The sequence below is a fragment of the Hemiscyllium ocellatum genome, chromosome 18 (assembly GCF_020745735.1).
Source record: "Hemiscyllium ocellatum isolate sHemOce1 chromosome 18, sHemOce1.pat.X.cur, whole genome shotgun sequence".
NCBI lineage: Eukaryota > Metazoa > Chordata > Chondrichthyes > Orectolobiformes > Hemiscylliidae > Hemiscyllium > Hemiscyllium ocellatum.
This window is the reverse complement of record NC_083418.1, coordinates 37491879-37514284: the sequence shown is the minus strand read 5'-3', so window position 1 is coordinate 37514284 and position 22406 is coordinate 37491879. Positions and strand designations below refer to the sequence as shown.

General features: G+C 42.2%; 1 protein-coding gene across 1 annotated transcript in view; it reads right to left on the bottom strand.

The window, feature by feature from the left end:
• ush1c (Usher syndrome 1C) overlaps positions 1–22017 on the bottom strand; it is a 218925-nt gene extending 196908 nt beyond the window's left edge. Inside the window, exon 1 of the mRNA XM_060838636.1 lies at positions 21939–22017. Coding sequence (XP_060694619.1) covers positions 21939–21974 — 36 coding nt within the window. The 5' untranslated portion in view covers positions 21975–22017. The remainder of the gene's footprint in view (positions 1–21938) is intronic.
• Between the last annotated feature and the right edge of the window lie 389 nt (positions 22018–22406).

Sequence of the window (22406 nt, the reverse complement as noted above, 5' to 3'; positions counted from 1 at the left end):
TTCTGAAATAAACATCATTTTAGTACTTTTTATCCTTTTAAAATGGTGTATAATTTAAATGTTTTGCAGCTAAGATAGGCCAAGACTCAATGCTGTGGAAAACTTACACATTTTATTTACTTGATAAATCAACCAATCATGGCTCATTTCATAGCATTTCATCTCCTGATACAGAAGGTTACAGTTCTTGTCACACTCCCAGATCCAGAGTTCAAAAATAAAAGTTGATAATCCAGAGCAGTGCTAAGAGTCTGCTGCACTGTCAGATGTGCCACCTTCAGACGAGACTTTAAACTAAAGCTCTACCTGCTGTCTGAGACAGAAGTAAAGATCCCTTAGCATTATTTCAAAAAGAGCAGGGGAACTAAGTATTTATCTGATTATATAAGCATTATTATAATGCTTTTTGTGGCAGTTGCTAGTGTACAAACCAGTTGCTGCTTTATGACAGTAGAACAGTGATTATGCTTCAAAATGAATTTCATTAATGGTACAGCACCTTGAGACATCCAGTGATCATGAAAAATTTGTTCAAGGCAATTAGGAATGAACAATAAATGCCGATATCACCAGTGATACCTACATCCTGTGAAAGAATTTTTCTTTAAAAATGCAAGTCTTCCATTTCTTTGAAGGACCACGCTGGGCAACAATCCATGAGACTGTAAAGAAGACATTTGAAAATGTGTTGCTGGTTAAAGCACAGCAGGTTAGGCAGCATCCAAGGAACAGGAAATTCAACGTTTCGGGCATAAGCCTTCCTGATGAAGGGCTTATGCCCGAAACGTCGAATTTCCTGTTCCTTGGATGCTGCCTAACCTGCTGTGCTTTAACCAGCAACACATTTTCAACTGTGATCTCCAGCATCTGCAGACCTCACTTTTTACTGTAAAGAAGACATTCCAACTTTTAACTGTAGAAGGTCTTATAGTTTATTTGTATGTTCCACCCCTCACAATTCCTCATGCATCACACGTGACATCACGTCCGCCCCTCACATCATTGCTGATGCCACACGCTCAATGACTTCCGCCACCCCTACTGCCGTGGTCACCACCACTTCCGCCCCCACAGCGCCACTCACCTGCATTCTGCTGACACCCCCCCCCCCACAGACCCACTGTCACTATCCTCACCTCCCAGAACCCTGAGGGGAACACTACCCCTGTTCATAACTCCACCCCCATTCCCCCCACCATCACACCCACTCCAGTTACTGGCTCCACTTCCAGCTCCACATCCACACCAAATCCCAGCTCCCAGCCCTGTCGAGTTTTCACTATTCCTCCAGACCTCCCCCTCACTGAGGACAAACAATCAATCCTCAGCAAAGGACTCACCTTAATCCCCCTCCATCCATGCATCAATGAATTTAATACCCGCCGTGACGTCGAACAATTCTTCCGTCGCCTCCGCCTCCGAGTTTCCTTTCACAATCAGGATTCCCGCCCACCTTCCGAAGACCCCTTCACCGACCTCCAACACACTGCATCCACCTGGACACCCCGCGCTGGCCTATTACCTGCCCTCAACCACTTCATTTCCAACTGCCGCCAGGACATTAACAGCCTCAACCTGTCTACCCCACTCCCCCACTCCAACCTCTCACCCTCACAACGCGCAACCCTCCAATCCCTCTGCTCCAATCCCAATCTCACCATCAAGCCAGCGGATAAAGGGGGCGCAGTGGTAGTCTGGTGCACTGACCTCTACACCGCTGAAGCCAAACACCAACTTGAGGACACTTCTTCCTACTGCCCCCTTGACCATGACCCCACCCTCCCATCACCAAACCATCATCTCCCAGACCATACAGAACCTCATCACCTCAGGAGATCTCCCAACCACAGCTTTCAACCTCATAGTCTGGGAACCCTGAACTGCCCGGTTCTACCTCCTTCCCAAGATCCACAAGCCTGACCACCCTGGCCGACCAATTGTCTCAGCATGCTCCTGCCCCACTGAACTCGTCTCTACCTACCTCGATACTGTCCTATCCCCCCTAGTCCAGGAACTCCCCACATATGTTCGAGACACCACCCACGTCGTCCACCTCCTCCAAGACTTCCGTTTCCCTGGCCCGCAACGCCTTATCTTCACCATGGATATCCAATCCCTCTACACCTCCATCCGCCATGACCAGGATCTCCAAGCCCTCCGTTTTTTCTTCTCCAGACGTCCCCAACAGTACCCTTCCACCGACACTCTCATTTGTTTGGCCGAACTGGTCCTCACCTCCAACAATTTCTCCTTCGAATCCTCCCACTTCCTCCAGACCGAAGGCGTAGCCATGGGTACATGTATGGGCCCCAGCTACGCCTGTCTCTTTGTTGGATACGTAGAACAGTTGATCTTCCATAATTACACCGGCACCACTCCCCACCTCTTCCTCCGTTACATTGATGACTGCATTGGCACCACCTCGTGCTCCCGCGAGGAGGTTGAGCAGTTCATCAACTTTACCAACACATTCCACCCTGACCTTAAATTTACCTGGATCATCTCTGACATCTCCCTCCCCTTCCTGGACCTCTCCATCTCCATTAATGACGACTGACTTGACACTGACATTTTTTACAAACCCAACGACTCCCACAGCTACCTGGATTACACCTCTTCCCACCCTACCTCTTGCAAAAATGCCATCCCGTATTCCCAATTCCTCCGCCTCTGCTATATCTGCTCCCAGGAGGACCATAGAACACACCAGATGGTCTCTTTTTCTAGAGACCGCAATTTCCCTTCCCACGTGGTTAAAGATGCCCTTCAACGCATATCGTCCACATCCCACACCTCCACCCTCAGACCCTACCCCTCCAACTGTAACAAGGACAGAACGCCCCTCGTGCTCACCTTCCACCCTACAAACCTTTGCATAAACCAAATCATCTGCCGACATTTCCGCCACCTCCAAAAAGACCCCACCACCAGGGATATATTTCCCTCCCCACCCCTTTCCGCCTTCCGCAAAGACCGTTCCCTCTGTGACTACCTGGTCAAGTCGATGCCCCCCTAGAACCCACCCTCCCATCCTGGCACTTTCCCCTGCCACTGCAGGAACTGTAAAACCTGTCCCCACACCTCCTCCCTCACCTCTATCCAAAGCCCTAAAGGAGCGTTCCACATCCATCAAAGTTTTACCTGCACATCCACCAATATCATTTATTATATCCGCTGCTCCCAATGTGGTTTCCTCTACGTTGGGGAGACTGGGCGCCTCCTAGCAGAGCGCTTTAGGGAACATCTCCGGGACACCCGCACCAATCAACCACACCACCCCGTGGCCCAACATTTCAACTCCCCCTCCCACTCTGCTGAGGACATGGAGGTCCTGGGCCTCCTTCACCGCCGCTCCCTCACCACCGGATGCCTGGAGGAAGAATGCCTTATCATCCGCCTCGGAACACTTCAACCCCAGGGCATCAATGTGGACTTCAATAGTTTCTTCATTTCCCCTACCCCAACCTCATCTTAGTTTCTAACTTCCAGCTCAGCACTGTCCCCATGACTGGTCCGAACTTGCTCTACCTGCCTAGCTCCTTTTCCACCTATCCACTCCACCCTCTCCTCCCTGATCTATCACCTTCATCCCCTCCCCCACTCACCCATTGTAACCTATGCTACTTTCTCCCCACCCCCACCCTCCTCTGGCTTATCTCTCCACGCTTCAGGCTCTCTGCCTTTATTCCTGATGAAGGGTTTTTGTCTAAAACGTCGATTTCGCTGCACTGTGGATGCTGCCTGAACTGCTGTGCCTTCCAGCACCACTAATCCAGAATCTGGTTTCCATCATCTGCAGTCATTGTTTTTACCACCTAGATAACACACTAGGCACACCTAGATCCTTTGAAATACACACAAAGGAATAACAACTCCTCCACCACAGTTGAATCTAAGGTACTTGTTTAACACCCAGATTGAAGTTTGATCCTTGTACAATCATAAAGCAATGAAGCAAAAGGTTTCAGTCAGTAAAGTAACATATGGTAATTCATTTTGTGCTGTGCTGTGCTGTTAACAGCTGTTCAAACTGGCAAAACAACTGTTGCCAAAACAATCCCAACCTGCAAACATTTCGATGGCATCGTTACAATCCTTGAGCAGACTACTAATTTTGTGTCACTAGATAGGAAGCATTCATGTTTTCTTTCAAAATGTTAACAAATTGTGCGATCCCAGGCACTTACAAAGAAAATAAAGGCACAAAATTCGTAAATTTGTTTATACAAAGTTAGAGCACTAATACGATCTGAAATGTAAGTCATTACAGTCCTGAAGGATCACAGGCTATGCTGTCACTAGACAGAAATGCAATTTGGTTTAACTACAGAGTCACTGTGCCTCAGACAAGGGATGAGATGGAGATGGTGAAGCCATCCTCATGGTGACTCAACTATGGGAATTGGATCTGCATTGTTGGTATCGTTCTGCATTGCAAACCACCTATCCAGCCTCAACTGAGCCAGCAACCTCCCACCACCAATCTACAACATACGCACAACTTACATTCTAGCATCCAAAATTAACCTAAGGTAAATATAGATATTGATATACTGTGGTGAAACATCCCCAAGAGCACATTAAATGGCAAATGTGGTCAAGACAGATTGCACAGATTTCTCAGCCACTCCATTGACATTAGTGACACTGTAGGCCATCAAACCTCATGAAACTTTCCAAGGAATTCCAATTTCTTTTTCAAATAGTGTGCTTCAGAATCCCCTCTAATGCTACTGCATCACAGACAGCTCAAGTTCTGATGGTCCACCTTCCTTTCCTGAGACTAAGCTCCCCTAGATTCTTGGAAACTGCACTCCAGCTCGAAGTAGTAGGAGTGAAAGTAAAACATGCAGCCATCGAGTATGTTCTGCCATTCAATAATATCATGGACGATCTGATAATCCTCAACTTCACTTTCCTGCTTTATCCTCACAATCCTTAATTATCTTGCTGATTAAAAGTCCAGCTCAGCCTTGAATATACTTGACAAGTTGGCTCCCCAGACCACTGCAGTAAAGAATTCCACAGATTGAGACTGCTCTCTGAGAAATACATTTCTCCTCCATCTGTTTTAAATGGGTGACCCCTTTCTCTGAGATTATTCCCTCTGGTCCCGGACTCTCACACAAAGGGGAAAAAAACCTCTCCACGTCTACTCAGTCAAATCCCCTAAGAATCTTTTAAGTTTCAGTAAGGTCCCCTGTCATTCTTCTCAACTCCAATGAGTATAAGTCCATCCTACTCAACCTCTCCTCATTAGAAAATCCCTCCATACCCAGAATCAATCTAGTGAATTTTCTGTGGACCAAAGTCAGTCTATCTTGCCATCCATAAAGGGATCAAAATTGTTCACAGTATTTCAGGTAGTCTTGCTAGTTTTTTAATATAGAATACCCAAGTGTGGAAACAGGCTCTTCAGCCCAACAAGTCCTCATTAAACTCTGAAGAGTAACCCACCCAGACCCATTGCCCCTACCCGATATTTACCCCAATTGATGCACCTAACCTATACATCCCTGAACACTATGAGCAACTTAGTTCCTTGTATAGCTCTCTATTTACACACTGCATTACTCTTCCTTCACAATCCAGCTTTTCACAAACAGTTAGCTTCACCAAGCTAGTGCTCCCCTTGATTTTCTTTCTACTGAGCTCTGGCCTAACATATTTGCACCAGGCTTATTCCTGTTTGTGGGCTTTCAACAACACCCTGCTAATTTTGGGCTCAACTGAATTCTTTAAAAGCATACAGCTTTTTCAGAGTCCCACAACTTCCAAAGTTTTCCTGAGACATAACCCCAACAGTAAGCTGCACCTCCTGGCTTCCCAGTCTTTTCCTGAGTCCCAAATGCTTTGAGTCAACTACAGTAGCTGTTGTTCAGAATTAAGTATCTTCTCCCTGCTAAAGTACCTGACCAACTAAGAGCCTGAAGGTTATCATTTTGTCCTTTGGCTGCCTCCATCCAACTGACTTTTCAATAACACACCTCAACACTTTCCCATATTTTTTGCATGACTTTTGCCCCAAGTTCTGAGACAGAATTGAATGCAACTAATATTTTAGAACAGTCAAATTAGCAAATCATTGGAACTCTCTGTTCCTTTTCTATTACCATTTTTGCTGAATACTGGTTTACATAGCACATGTGAATACTGAAATATAATTCATCAGATTATTACGAATACCTAACTACCATACACGAAGAAATTAATTGTGAATGTTGTTTCAATTTTAGAGATAGCGTCTTAATGTGTTTGATGGGTGAATTCGACAGTGGTACATCCAGAAGGATAAGAACTCTTGTGCTGCAGTGGGCAATATTTGATCCAGAAACTCTTGAGTTCAAGTCTCAACCCAGGACTTTATGGTTAAGGAAGATATGTTCATGATGTAATCAACCAGCTTGAATATCAAGCTGAAAATTCTGGTTATTCCAGATTATTGGCACTAACCTGCAATAACCTACAACTAACCTTAAATACTTTCACCAATGGCATGTAGTCCCCAGTTTAAAAACTGAAAGCTGTAGGCTAGTAGCTGTAGATGACAAAGTCCTAGGGGATCTTAGGGCAGCTCTCCTATTACAGAGAGAGTGTGGAGGGGGTCCAGGGGGAACTGGTAATGAGTTTAACCTGAATCACCATGCCTCAAGTTAGATATTAGGCTTGAAGGTGGGACCTTCACGGTAAACTCAGTCAATGCACAACTGAATCAATGCTTTTGGTGTCACTCAGGATTGCAAACCAACTGTCCAGCTTGCCCTGCTATAGCTATAGATATTTCTAATAAACCTGTTTTGGCATGTGATGTCACATCTCTGGATCAGGTGAGAATTGAATCTTGGCCTTCTGGCCCAGTGCTAGGGACACTACCACTGCACCAGCAGGGCCCGACGACAGCAGTAATATTGCTGCTCTTCATCTTGCTCTATTTTTTGGTGAGTCATTAAAAATAGAACTATACCTTTTAACAGCCAAATGTAATTAAATTTTCATAAATTGTATATTTTGGATCAATGGTGTGAATTCTGGACTATTGCCTGCAGAGTCTGACTCTCCCTCTGCTCCTTGCCATGTGATTTACAGATGCAAAGAGAGGAAACTTGCATAGGCAATGGAGCTGTCAGCTGACCAATGAGTGACGGTGGAGTGGATATAGAGACCAAGGAGAGAATTCTCAGTAAATGCACTTCCTCCCTGATGGCCCTAAATCAGACACAATCTATCTTTCAATGAGGGACCATCTCTCCCCACCACAACCATCTGCATCCACATGGGTTCACTTGTCTTTCTTCTCATGTGGGAAGCCTCTAGCTAAGTTTACACCAGTGGTAACAGGATGAGGCCCTGAAATGGGCCACTTAAGATATTCAAGTGGCGGGAGGGCAGAATAGGCTTTCCCACTGCAGACAGGATCAGGGTGAAGGCAAAAATTTAGTGGAGTCTCAATCCCTCATCCTCCCATTGGTTAATCCCCCACCATCAAACAAGATTCCACTCCCTATCTAAAAGGGGAATAACATTGCTAGAGGTACAGCAGGTCATTCAGCATGTGTGGAAACATAGTAAAGCTGTGTACAGGAGATTTTTCAGATTTCTTTCTGGCCAGAGAAGCATTTGTTTGCTTTCAATTATAGTTCTGTCCTCAAAACCAAAGCACTATGCATTTCAGCATCAGAAAGGATGGGAAAGGCAAAAACTTTCTGTGATTTGATCAGTTGTGCTTTAAGGGAATCTGCCTAGCAGTGTGGATAAAAAGTATGATATGACTGGAGAAATAGCCAATACAGGTCAAAAATAAAAGCAGAAATGATAAAAACAGTTACTCAACATGTCACTGGTGTAAAGAATTTTTTTTTAAAAATGTAATTACACTTGGTAAAAGTGTAATCGGTCGTAGGATTTACACCCAGAATTTCAACTCACTCTGGGTGCAAGCAGCGTCACCTCAATTCGCTAGCACCTGTAGGAAAAGGAATGAGGTATGCAGATAATGTTCGTAATTACTAACCTCAAATCAAAATACTGAGGAGAAACCTCAGGTACTAAGGCAATCAACTAGTTTCTAGGAATGGGGTACAGTTGCCAGGGACATGTGGCAATAAGTTATAGGCATTTAGCTCATTATTTCTAAGTGGAATTCTCAATTACAAACAGAAACTGCTGGAGAAGCTCAAGGTAAACCTTTCTTCAGAACTATCACTGGACCTGAAATGTTAACTCTTCTTTCTCTCCACAGATACCGCCAGACCTGCTGAGTTTCTCCAGCAATTTCAGTTCTTATTTCAGATTTCCAGCATCAGCAGTTCCTTGTTTTGTCTCCTCAAGCATTGCTCCCGATCAAGAGTGTAGAACTGGTCTATTGCTTCTGCAACTTGGCAGCACACAGTAATCATTCAAAAATGGAGGCAAATATTGCATGGCTGTAAGCTACATGGGATTTTTATGTACATTAAACTAATTTCCTTCCCGAACTGCCACTGATCAACTCAATTGTACGATCAATAATTTCTGTCTCTCTTAGTAAACTGTTACTTATTCCAGATTATTGACACACTACCCTATAATTCTTTCTTTACTCAAATCTGTTGTGTCATATTGGATTATGACTTAATTAGCAAAATGATTCTCACTCTTCTCGATGTTTGAACTTTGACAAGGAGTGTCAGCAAGCAGTATGGGTGTCAGGGCAGGGTGGGGCTGAACAGCCATCAGATACCATCCATTCAACCACATATAAATAATTTTCAACATCAACCCTTAGATAATGAGTTGGAGGAACTGATTCCATTATCCTTCATGGCACAGAAGCAAGGTGATAACTTGTATAATTTCTGACAATACTTCAGCTCAACCATCAACTACAAGTGACAGACATTTAGATTAGATTACTTACAGTGTGGAACCGGCCCTTCAGCCCAACAAGTCCATACCGACCCGCCGAAGCACAACCCACCCAGACCCATTCCCTTACATTTACCCCTTCACCTAACACTACGGACAATTTAGCATGGCCAATTCATCTAACCTGCACATTTTTGGACTGTGGGAGGAAACCGGAGCACCCGGAGGAAACCCACGCAGACACGGGGAGAAACTCCACACAGAGTCGCCTGAGAGGAATTGAACCTGCGTCTCTGACACTGTGAGGCAGCAGTGCTAACTACTCTGCCACCATGCCACCCATTTAAGAGAATATTTCAGAATACACAGAACAAATGCATTCCAAAGAGTAAGAAAAATTCTAAAACATAGGCCCACTAAGTAGAACTGCTCAACGTCACATCAAACTTAAAAGATAAACCATTATCAAGTAAAAACATATGGGAGATCAGAAGATTGCACAGAACTTTAAAAAGAAGCAACAAATGACCAAAAAAAAAGTGAGGAAAAATAGAGCATGAGCAAAAGCCAGTCAGAAACCTACTTATTAGTAATATGTTCTTATATCCATGATCACTTAAAAAAATAAAAAGTTCAGTGGTAATCTGACAGAATATAAATTAGGCGAATTAGTAATGGATACTAAGGAGATGGTCAACAAATTGACCAAGTGTTTTGCATCAGTCTTCACTATTGTGGATGTAAGTAACATCCAAGAAGCAGTGATAATGGAAGGGAAAAAGGATGTCAGGAAAATCACAATTGCCACAGAATTGGTGTTGCATAAATTGTTGAAGCTTTGAGTTGTCAAGTACCTGAGTCCTGATGGACTTCATCCTTGGATCCTAAAATAAGTGGCCAGTGAAAAAGTTGATAACTGAAACATAACATGAAATGTAACAGATAATGAGGGAGCTAGCTATCTCTCTTTCTCACAGAAAGTCACTTCTTGCAGAGGTTTTGTGATTTGCCTTCTAGGACTATGCAAAAAAAGTAATAAACTGATTTTGAGACTAATCTGTATGCATTATTGGCCTAATGTGACCAATGTGACTGAAGGCTCATACCTCTGAAAGCAGTGATTTAGACACCTCTACCTTGCAGGTAAAAGAAAGGGAAACGATATTCTCTCATTCTGAGTTCTGCTGAAAGGAATTAGGATAAAAGAGTTTGAATCAACTTACAAAATCAAAAATCTCAAAATTAACATTTCAACTGCCATTTTCATCACTTCTTGTAGCCTGCAACCACCACAACACTCAACAATACACTCAACAGTGACCCCTGTATTGGACTCAAGTATTATTTTAATGTGTGTGTGTGTGTGTGTGTGTGTGTGTGTATGTGTGTGTGTGTGTGTGTGTATTGCACTTTTATTTTTTCTCATGTTTATTAATGATTCAACTCACTCTTTGCTATTCAAGAACACTCCGTTAAATTAGCTCCTTTTAAAACATAAGTGAATTTGGGTCTGGAGAAAGGAGATGGGGTCCTTTTTAAAATTAACCTTTTGTGACTAACTGAGTGGAGCTAGCAAAGAAACAAGGGGAGCCAGTCCACCACAGGAGTGTTGAAGTGGCCTGTCTGGAACAAGTTAGCAAATTGGGGAATATCGCCTAGGAACTGTTCAGAACTCTAATGAGCTGCCCACCAGAAACAGGCAAAAAAAGTGCAGCTGGTTGAGGGATAGAAGAGGTCAGATATGTGACAGAAGAAGTTTGGGCAGCTTCAAATGGTAACCATTGATAGCTGTTTGCTACAGACCATCCTTTCCGAAGTCATGGGGTAGGGTGTTTAAGAATAAATCACAAAAGATGTAAGATACAATGGGCAAGGCAGGGGAGCAGTCCTATTCTTCCTGCATGAGCAAAAGAAATATGACAATTTGTGTTTTTCTGTTGTCCCCAAAGCTCTTCTCCATTTTGATCCTAGTTGAAGAACCTTCTCCCCATCTCTGTTCAATCACCTTGCATTGTTGGTTATAACAAGGTTAACTTAAAGCAAAAGGTCTGCACCTTCACGGAAAACTTTGAGTTCCAGTCCAGTCATGTTTTAAAAAGGAACCAATTTAACCAGAGTTTCTCAATTTAAAGAAAGTATGTTTATTAGTTACTAAAACATGGAGGAAAAATAAATTGCAACGCACGTACACAATAAAAATGAGAAGTGAGTAAAAATATAACAGTTTAAAAAATAATATCAATCGTTCTTTGATTTCTCTGTGTGGCATAGATGGCGAAATGTGGCACCGCTAAGATGGGTGATTCCATTGACATTGACACTGGAAGTTAAGGAGTGGTTTTTGAGATTCTGGGTTCTGCAGATTAGCCAGAAGGCATTGTCACCTATCCTGTTTAACTGTGACTTTTGACTAGCGGCTTACTTTCTGCAATCAGTGTCAGAGATAGACTTTGTCTTTTTTCTTTTCACCTACAAGCATGGGAGTGTCTTGTGGATGTTCTCAGCTCTGACCTTCACAGCACACTCTAGTGCTAGAATCGCAGACTGCCACAACAACACCAGATTAGCACACTATATGAGAACTACAGTTGATTTTTAAGCCCTTCTCTCGTGTATTCCTGGCAGGGATAAAACATTTTTCCCAGATTATTTTAGCTTGCATTATGTGCAAAGTCTCAAAGGAGATGGTTCAGAGTTTTGCATCGCACCTCTTGCTTAAAAATGATGCTTTGAAAATCTTAGATACTATTCTCCCTGAAACATTTATGGTCTGTCACAAGACTGAGTGCAATTCACAAAGTAATTTTTGCCATCTATTGAATTGCATTTTCTGCCATCTCTAGATTTTATGACCTTTTCTTTTAAATGAACCTGTCTTAATGAACTGTTCAGCTGACCCTAAGAAGTTTGGGCAATGAACTGTTTGTATGACATGGTCAGCGAGGACCATAACTTTCTGTATGAATGCCAGAGGAGCATGCCTGCTTTTCTTGAAACTAAAAACTTTCTGTCTACGAAGATATTTTAGCATGGTTGGATAGTATAAAGGTTTCCTCATAGGCCCCAATTTTGGGATTATTTGGTGGCACAGTGGTTAGCACTGCTGCCTCACAGCGCCTGAAGACCCGGGTTCAATTCCCGACTCAGGCGACTGACTGTGTGGAGTTTGCACGTTCTCCCCGTGTCTGCGTGGGTTTCCTCCGGGTGCTCCGGTTTCCTCCCACAGTCCAAAGATGTGCGGGTCAGGTGAATTGGCCATGCTAAATTGCCCGTAGTGTTAGGTAAGGGGTAATGTAGGGGTATGGGTGGGTTTCGCTTCGGCGGGTCGGTGTGGACTTGTTGGGCCGAAGGGCCTGTTTCCACACTGTAAGTCTAAGTCTAATCTAATCAAACTCCAAGTTGTATAAAGGTAAATGCTGGAAACCAGAAACATTCACAAATTGTGTCCAAATTGCACAACTGTGTTAGGTGGGGTCATCATTCACCTTTAGAAATCTAGGGGATAAAACAAGCAATGTTGATCCAAGTGTTATGAAGAGGTAATTAAGTTCCTCTGAAAATGTCCATCCACTGGCTTCCATTGGGCGAGTTAGGTAAAATCAACTCACAGGTCTTTTGCTTGTGCAGTCTCTGTTTATTTCTGGCCGGGTGACCGCTTTGCAGAACCCCAGGTTCCGTCTGCAAAAATGATTCCGAGCTTCCAGTTGCCTGCCAATTCAACTCACACTGTGTTCCCACAGTAACACTTCTGACACAAGGTCAAAAATCACACAACATCAGGTTATCGTCCAACATCTTTATTTGTAAGAATAAGATTGTATTTTCAAATGAGCCTGATGGACTATAAACTATTGTTGTGTGATTTTTGACCTTGTCTACCCCAGTCTAGCACAAGCATCTCCATATCATTTCTGTCACACACCTGCCGCAGTGTTCCATGAGCCTCAGCACAAAGTCTAAGAACAGCCTCAATGTTTCCAGTATAGTCTTTAGATTGAACATCAGTTTAATGACTTTGGAGCCTGATTCCGTTCTTCCATTTTGTTATACTCATTTCACACCCAGTCATGTTATGACATGGGTTGCTTTTAGCACAGCTCCCCATTTTTTCACTCTTAGCTCTTTTCACTTATTCAGCTTTGTCTCTGTCTTAACCTCCTGCCTATAATCTCCTTGTTTACGTATTTTTTTCATATCTCTTTCTCCCTGGGCTCTGTGTCCACCTATTCATCCACTTTCCCCCTCCAACATCAACAACCTCATTTCCAATGTTGGTTCAGAATTAAATACCATTCTTTCATAGCTACGAACAATTCTGAAGAAGAGTCACTGGATTCAAAACGCTATCTGTGCTTTGTTCCCACAGGTGCTGCTCGACCTGCTTATCTTCACCAGCAATTTCTGTTTTTAGAACATAGAACATAGAACAATACAGCGCAGAACAGGCCCTTTGGCCCTCGATGTTGCACCGATCCGTGAACTATTCTCAGCTCGTCCCCCTACACTATCCCAAAATCATCCAAGTACTTATCTAAGGATTGTTTAAATCTCCCTATTTTGTTTCTGCTTATTTCTCACTTGTTTTAAAGTTATTTCACATTGTCATTCTCTATAAACATGCACCTTTCCAGATTCTATCTTTACATCCATATCTCTTTCTGACCTAGAGAGAATGCTTCCTCTTGTGGGGAACAGCATGGAGGTCAAAAATTTAAAGTAGTCATCAAAAAATTCAGCAACTGATTTAGAAGATAATAAAAACAAAATACTGTGGACACTGGAGACCTGAAATAAAAACAGAAAGTGCTGGAAATACTCAGAATCTGTGGAGAGAGAAACAGAATTAACATTTCATGTCCAACAAATCCAATTCTTCTTCAGAATGAAACTTAAAAATGGTAAGAATGCAAAATTTGTTAGCATGACAGGTTGCACAAGCAATTTGAGATGAAATGAAAGAAAATTGGACAAAAGTATGAGGAAAATAGTGAACAAATAGTTATAATGGCAGAATAAAGGAATGGCTCAAGTGAAGCATAAACATTGATTTGGACACTGACTGCGTTCTGTGGCCGGATTCTGTGCCATATATCCCATGTAATTTTTTTCTCTTCGTTAATTTCAGGCCACTTTAAGACTCACATATGCACTAAAACAGAATTTAACTTTTGAGAAAATAATCATCAAAATATGGTATTGTTTCTTTGTTCAGCTGTTGTCGAGTTCCAATACTTGGTGTAGACTTTGCAAAGTCATCACAACTTGTCTTTTGCAATAAATAATACATTAAATTTATAATAAGCAATTTGCTAATAACATGCATTGTCAACAATGAAGGTTATAAATATTTGTAATGTTCTTTTGTCACTGTTGTCTCAGTAGTTAATCTTACACTGATCATACAGTTGTCATGACATTTATTGCTCTCGTGTATTTCACAGTTGCTGGAAATTGGCCTGGCATTCAGTGTTGGTTTTTCAAAAGGCAGCCTTTCATTTATCAATGGTTGTAATCCTGTGAGGAGGGCAGAATAAAGACTCAGGAGTCAGATTATTTTGACTTGGATGTTGTTTTGTTGAGCTGAAACAGGATTCGGGACCTGCTGAGTATGGAAACTTTAAGTGTCATTCCCTGAGTGGGGCCTAACAAATGGCTGAAGCAGTATCAGAAATGCAGGAGGCATTTGATCTTAGAGTGAATGGCCAAGGAGGTATGTCATGCCTAATTTTTCATGAGCAATCGAGTGGGCCCTGAGCATAAGGTGGAGCGGGCTGAACTGAACCAGAAACATTGGTCTGGATTTTCGAGGAATTGAGGAGAATTCGTGGATCTCATGTGGGAGAAGGATACTGGTTCTACATTCCTAACTTGGCTCACTCCAGTGCTGGACATACTAGACCCCAGGAATTTTCTTGGAATCAGGCCTACTTCTCGAAGACCCACATTTTATAACCCTTCAGAGGTGAAGATAACTTTAGAAGGTCTTATCTTTACGCCTCCAAACATAACAAAGGGCTTTCATATCCTCCTTGCCAACACATACTCCTGTACCACTGAATGGCGCACTCACAGCCAAGATCTTTTCCCCACGGTAGGGGAGTCCAAAACTAGAGGTCATAGGTTTGATTTGAGAGGGGAAAGATTTAAAAGGGACCTAAGGGGCAACTTGTTCACAGAGAGGATGGTGCAAGTATGGAATAAGCTGCCAGAGGAAGTGATGGAGACTGGTACAATTACAACATTTAAAAGGCATTTGGATGGATACAGAGAGTTTAGAGGGATACGGGACAAATGCTGGCAAATGGGACCAGATTAATTTAGGATATCTGCTTGGCATGCATGAGCAAATGGTCTGTTTCTGTGCTGTACATCTCTATGACTCCAAGAACCTTTCTGAAGCATTTTCACATGCTGTGGTACAATAGGGCTTATCTTTGTTCCTGTACAGAGTTATATGAGATGAATGGGCATGGAAGTGCCATTTGTTGGTTTATAGAAGTCTGAGAGACAAATGGGTTCAGTAGAGGATGATTGGTTGCATAGAGGCTACTGGACCTAGTGTGGAAAGGCCTGAGTTTCCACGGGCAGAATAAGAGGCTAGCAGAGGTAATTGAGGACAGAGGTTGGCATGGATTGGAGGTGGGGAAATGGTTTAAAAGTCACAAGGGATAGAGGGCATAATATTGAACAAAGGTCCCAGAGAATATAAGGGCTTTTTAACCAGCTCTCCGAACAGCCCAGGTGGCTGCTTCCAAACTGTTTCTAGGGCAGCAGACCTGACTCCAACATGTACCCATATAATCACATAGACCCCAAGCCCCCACACTGTCCTGCCCTGTGGATGCCAGAAGGAAAACCACACATCCTTCCAAGGCTTGCATACCAAGCCAGGCGGTGAACTGATAATATACTGAATTAAATATTAAATAAAAGCTGAAAGAACTGCAGATGCTGTAAATCAGAAACAAAACAGAAATTGCTGGAAAAGCTCAGTAGGTCTGACAGCATCTGTGGAGAGAAATCAGAGTTCACATTTCAGTTCAAGTAATCCTTCCTCAGAACTATTAAGTAATGCCTTGTGGGTTGACTTCAGAAATTAAAAAAGAAGCAGACACACCACTAGACATACAGACTTTCTAATAGTGGGAGAGAGTTAGAGGAGCAGATATATAGGTAACACACTGACTGGAAAAACAACATGGCAATAATAGTTGGGGACTTCAATTACTCATTAATCAACTAGGATACAAACAATATGAAAGGCACAGAGGGCACATAATTCTTGAACTACACTCAAGAGATTTTTTTTTTAGTCAGCATATAGCAAGCCCAACAAGATATAATTTGAAATTTAGTGTTCAGAAATGAATCTGAGTAGGTGAAAGAAGTAGCAGTGGGTGGCAATTTTGGAGATAGTGATTAAAATACAGTTTGATGTCGCATCATTATGAAAAATGACAAAGATAGGACATGACCACAACTTTTAAACCGGGGAAGGCAAATATTACAAAACTGAGATATGATGTAGCCCAAGTGGACTGGTTATCGCTACTTGAAGAAAAGTCAATGGCACATTATTGAGAAGAATTCAAAAATGAGATTCCATGGCACAACATCAACATGCCCCCACAAAGAAAAATAATGATACTGCCAAATCAAAGGTCCCCTGTCTATCCAGAAGCATACAGCGCAAGATGAAAAAGAAAAATAGAGAATGATAATCTCATAATAGTAACATTTCAAATATCTTAGAGGGGTATAGAATGCACAGGGATAAAGTGAAAAGGGAATTTTGGATAGAAAAGAGCAAAAATGAAAAAGTATTGGCTTTAAACAAGGATGTTTCCCTGTCTGCTCTATCCCTGTTCTTCATTATTTTGTGCACCTCAATTTAGTTACTACCTCCTCTATTTTAGAGGAATACATCTAAGGCTGTTTTATCACTGCTTTAAGAACAAGAAGATGAATTAGGAAAGGGACAGGATTATTAGAAATACACAGGTAACATGTAAATGGACATAGAAGGAGGCTCGGTTCTTATTGAGTACTTTGCTTTTGTCTTCACAAAGGAAGGAGACAATGCAGGCATTCTAGATAAAGAAGAAACGTGTGAAATATACAATAAAACAAGCATAATAGGAAAGGAAATACTGGAGAGGAACTGACTTCCTCAAAAGTGGATAAATCACCAGAGCTAGAAGAATTTTATCCAAAGCCATTGATAATGCAAGCAATACTGAGAGGTTGGATTAAATATTACTTAGAAGAGCACATCTTAATCAAGTACAGTCAGTAAGATTTTGTTAAGGGAATGTTGTGCTTACTACATTAATTGAATTATTTGAAGAAGTAACAAGGAGGATTGATGAAGGTAGTACAGTGGATGTTGAAGACATGGATTTCAGCAAGACATTTGACAAGGTCCTATGTGGCTAATGGTCAAAGAAATTAAAGCCCATGGGATACAGTGCAAATTCTTTTGCACCAATGTGGCAAATTATTTCCAAAAACTGGAATTAAAATTTTTATGAATGTGAATGGTAAATGGTTCCCCGGGGTGTTCCACAGGGCTCAATGTTGGGTCCTTTGTTGATTGTGGTATGTGTTAATGACTTAAGCTTAAATGTGGAAGGAATAATTGGGAGATTTACAGATGACACACACAAAAAAACTCTAATGTTGACATTAAAGATGGTGGCTGTTGACTGCAGGATGGTATCATTGATTTGACTGAGTGAGCAGAAAAGTGGTCAATGGTATGTTAGGCATTGGGTGTGGGTAAGGAAGGGTGGAAACAAAGCATGGAAATACACCATTAACAGGAGAATTTGAGAAAGTTAAAGGAAATGAGAGACCTTGGAGCATATGTCCACAGGTTTCCAAATGTGTGAGCACAGTTAGGTAAGGTAACAAAACAGACGCATAGGAGACCTTCCTTCAATGGATTTGGCATCAAAAACAAAAGCAGGAAGGTAATGCTGAAACTATACAAGACTCTGGTTAGGCCTGGCTGGAATTTTGTGTACTGTTCTGGCCACCACATTGCAGAAAAGACATAATTGGTCTCAAGACGCACAGCAGAGATTTACAAGCCAGGGCTTGAAAATTGCAGCCAAGAGTCAAGATTGGATAAATTTGTGTAGTTTCCCTGAGAACAGAGAAGGTGGTGACTAAATTGAGGAGCATAAAATAACGAAGAGCTGAGATAGAGTGGGGAGGGATGACCTGTTGCCCCTCATAGAGAAGTAAATTTCCATGGGGCACAGATTTAATGGGATTGGTAGAAGGATGAGAGGCAACATGAGGAAAAACCTTACAGCCAGATAGTGATGGGTGTCTGGAATTCATTTTGGGGTTTGAGGTTGATGAAAACCCTCAACTCATTTAAAGGAAGTTTGGAACAACACCTGTAGCACTGTAACCTGTAAAACAATGCAGCACGGTAGCACAGTGGTTAGCACTGCTGCCTCACAGTGCCAGAGACCCGGGTTCAACTCCTGCCTCAGGCGACTGACTGCGTGGAGTTTGCACGTTCTCCCTGTGTCTGCGTGGGTTTCCTCCGGGTGCTCCGGTTTCCTCCCACAGTCCAAAGATGTGCAGGTCAGGTGAATTGGCCATGCTAAATTGCCCGTAGTGTTAGGTGAGGGGCAAATGTAGGGGTAGGGGTATGGGTGGGTTTTGCTTCGGCGGGTCAGTGTGGACTTGTTGGGCCGAAGGGCCTGTTTCCACACTGTAAGTAATCTAAATCTAAATGTAGCAAGTGCTGGAAAGTGGGCAAGAATAGGCTGCTAGTTTATTCTGCTGGCATAGACATAAAGAGCCAAATGACCTCTGCCTATACAGTATACAATTCTTAGAACATAATGTCCATTTTGAAATAAACACAAAGCACAGGCATCAGATTAAGTCTAATACTTTCTGTTGGAAATGTAGAGTATTCTCACAGACAAAGATATTCATTTTGCTTTGGCATTGGAAGAGTATAGTAGCACACTGGAGTAATTGGACAGGAGAGAAAAGCTTGCAATTTTTAATGGTAATTTGTGTCACATCTGTGAACAGAGTTTATGCTTTAGGTCAATGACCTTTCACCATAATTGACAATTTTATTGTGCATCCATTTAATTTGCATAATAAGGGAGCAGATGCCCACAATGAGAAAAAAAATCAATAGAGAGAGTTAGGAAATAATTAGAATTCTGCAGTTTTGTTCCCATAGTTTGGTAAAGATACAAATTAAATTTAAAACAAAAACTTTGAGGGGGAAATTTAACTTGAAGATAAGAATTTGGGAATTTGGTGGGGTTAACTGTGGAAGTTGACAGATTGTCGTTAAATTGGCTCTGACCCATCAATTTCTGCACTTAATTGTAGCACATTCAGCTGTGATGAACAACCCCTTAAGGAAAGATGTTAATAGCTCAGTAAGAGCAAAGCTACTATGTTTTGTTTTAAGGTTTTACCATCGCTGCATGGTTTCCTCGAACTCAGTTGTGAAGGGAGCGGTAAAATGGCTCAGTGGTTAGCACCGCTGCCTCACAGTGCCAGGGACTGGGTTCAATTCCAGCCTCTGGTGACTGTCTGTATGGAGTTTACACATTCTCCCCATGTCTGTGTGGGTTTCCTCTGAGTGCTCTGGTTTCCTCCCACAGTCCAAAGATGTGCAGGTTAGGTACATGGGCCAAACCAAATTGCCCCATAGTGTCCAGGGATGTGCAGGTTTGATGATGTAGCCATGGTAAAAAGTATGGGGTGTTCTTCCGAGGATCAGTTCAGACTTGATAGGCTAAATGGCCTCTTTCTGCACTGCATGGACTTTATGATTCTAACACAGCAAGAATTAAGGGGGCTGAAGAAATGTCACTCAAAAATAGCTTACCAAAAGCTTACCTCCCTAAGTGTGGGATAGGTTTTTGATCTATTGTTTTGAGATAATATTTCCACTACTTCATGAGGCTATTTCACAACTTTGCCAACTTGTTTCAAAGACTGACTGTGTAATCGTCACTTTGAAGCTGGAATCTCTGAGCTACAGAAAGAGGCTGAACAGGCTGGGGCTGTTTTCCCTGTACCGTTGGAGGCTGAGGGGTGACCTTATAGAGGTTTACAAAATTATGAGGGGCATGGATAGAATAAATAGACAATGTCTTTTCCCTGGGGTCGGGGAGTCCAGAACTAGAGGGCATAGGTTTAGGGTGAGAGGGGAAAAATATAAAAGAGACCTAAGGGGCAACTTTTTCACGCAGAGGGTGGTACATGTATGGAATGAGCTGCCAGAGGATGTGGTGGAGAGTGGTACAATTGCAACATTTAAGAGGCATTTGGATGGGTATATGAATAGGAATGGTATGGAGGGATATGGGTCAGGTGCTGGCAGGTGGGACTAGGTTGGGTTGGGATATCTGGTCGGTGTGGACAGGTTGGACCAAAGGGTCTGTTTCCATGCTGTACATCTTTATGACTCTATGACTCTATTTGTATAGGTGCCACTTATGCTGTATTTTCTTCAAGCTCTGGTGAGGGCCAAGATGATAAGCAGGATCAACAACAATGTCAGCACCAAAAATATGACAAGAGAAGCAGCAGTATGCTGCACATAGATATAATACAGAAATCAGGACACAGTGGAATGTGTCACTGTACTCACTTTTCTTGTTCTAATTAAGTCACTAAACCATCTTTGCACTGACTACAGGAGTGCCCAACTACATAAAGTAAAAAAGTGAAAACAAAACTGCAGAAGCTGTAAATCAGATATAAAAACAGAAATTGCTGGAAAAGATCAGCAGGTCTGGCAGCATCTGTGGCGAGAGAGCAAAGTTAACATTTCCAGTCGAGATTTGAGGAAGGTGTGGGTGAGTGTTACAAACAATACTCTGACTTCACTTACATCCACATACATACTTGTAACAATGCATGTTGGATAACAATGAAGAATGGGAAATCTAGTTGATCTTCTCTCATGAAGTATCACTGGAATCAACTGAAATGCCCAAACCTTGCATTCTTGGCTGAAAATTCCTCATCCGTTACATAGTCTGCATTGGGATCAGTGCTGAGACATGCCTTGTGCTCCATAATGCTTAGGTGATTAGAGATGAGGCATCCATAATCACCCAAATATTAAACAAACATTGTAAACTTTTTAAAAAATCATTCAATTGACTTTATTTCAGGAACTGAAATATTAACTGGTTATTAATATGAATTCTTCGAGGAGAAAGTGAGGACTGCAGATGCTGGAGATCAGAGCTGAAAATGTGTTGCTGGGAAAGCGCAGCAGATCAGGCAGCATCCAAGGAACAGGAAATTCGACGTTTCGGGCATAAGCCCTTCATCAGGAATTAATATGAATTCTGCCAGGGAAAATTAACTTGGTTCTTCATTGAGAACTGTAAGATCTCCACATTATACCAGAATAGCTTATTTAGAAATGGCATTAGAAATAAAACTACTTTGCTATTACGTCTTACTGAGACATCAGCAATTTTCTTCATTTTATGGTCTCGATTTTGTTCTGTGAACTCTCGAAGGCAAGGTCCTTTTAAGAATTTTGTTAAGTTGTAACATTCCCAATATAAGTCAGTGTCCATACGCCTAACCTGTGCCGAGATGCAATATACTGGGTTTCTTTGCGCAGTTCTCAATAATTTTCATTACCATATCGCATGTCAATGGCTTCAGTGTTGAATCCACTGCCAAGAGTTTATGAAAGTGCGTCCCTCCGCCTCTCCGATGGCGCTCGACTCCCAGGGCTGACTGAGATCATTCCTGGGCAGAACGACTGCTCACTAGCAGGGGACAATTTCCAGAAACTTTCTCACAAATACCAACAATTAAAAGGTACTTTACTTAGACGCACCGTCCGAACACGACGAAGACAGAGCTGAATGGAAATCGACATTTTTTTCGGAAACTGACAATGCCCTTCCCCCACTTGTTATTGACACTGCTGGGTTCAGAGTCTCACACAACCGAAGCTTACAAACTCCGCGAACAGCAACAATACAATGTCCCACTAATAAATAGAAACGCGTTCAAGAAAAGTGAAACGCGACGTAGTTCTCAAGTTAGCCATTCTCCTGGTCCCCTACCTTATGCCTGAATTCTCTGGCCACCTTTTTCTCCATTCTGACGAGCTGGATGCGATGGGAACAAGGAATGACCGGCCCCTTTTCCTCTGAACCCGCTGGGTGTGGAGAGCTCGCACAGCACCCAGGCAGGGCGAGATAACGAAACAAACTTTAGACATGATTTGTATCTGCGTGAAGTATCACCATTCACATGTTCTGCCGCTACTGCACTGGTTTACGTGAAGTTGCTAAAATATTCACGTACATTTATAAAGCTGTTCAGTTTTTTTTATTTAAAGGACCCCCATTCTGCACAGGCAGAGAAATACAATCCAAATAAATCAGATCTATATAATATTTAGATGTATGGTTTAAGGTGTCTTCATTGTTTTTTCTGTGTTTATTTCAGAGTTCCCTGAGCAAAATACCATAAACCTGGTTTAAAAGAAAGAAAACTCATTAATCAGTCTTTTTTAGAGACATTATGAT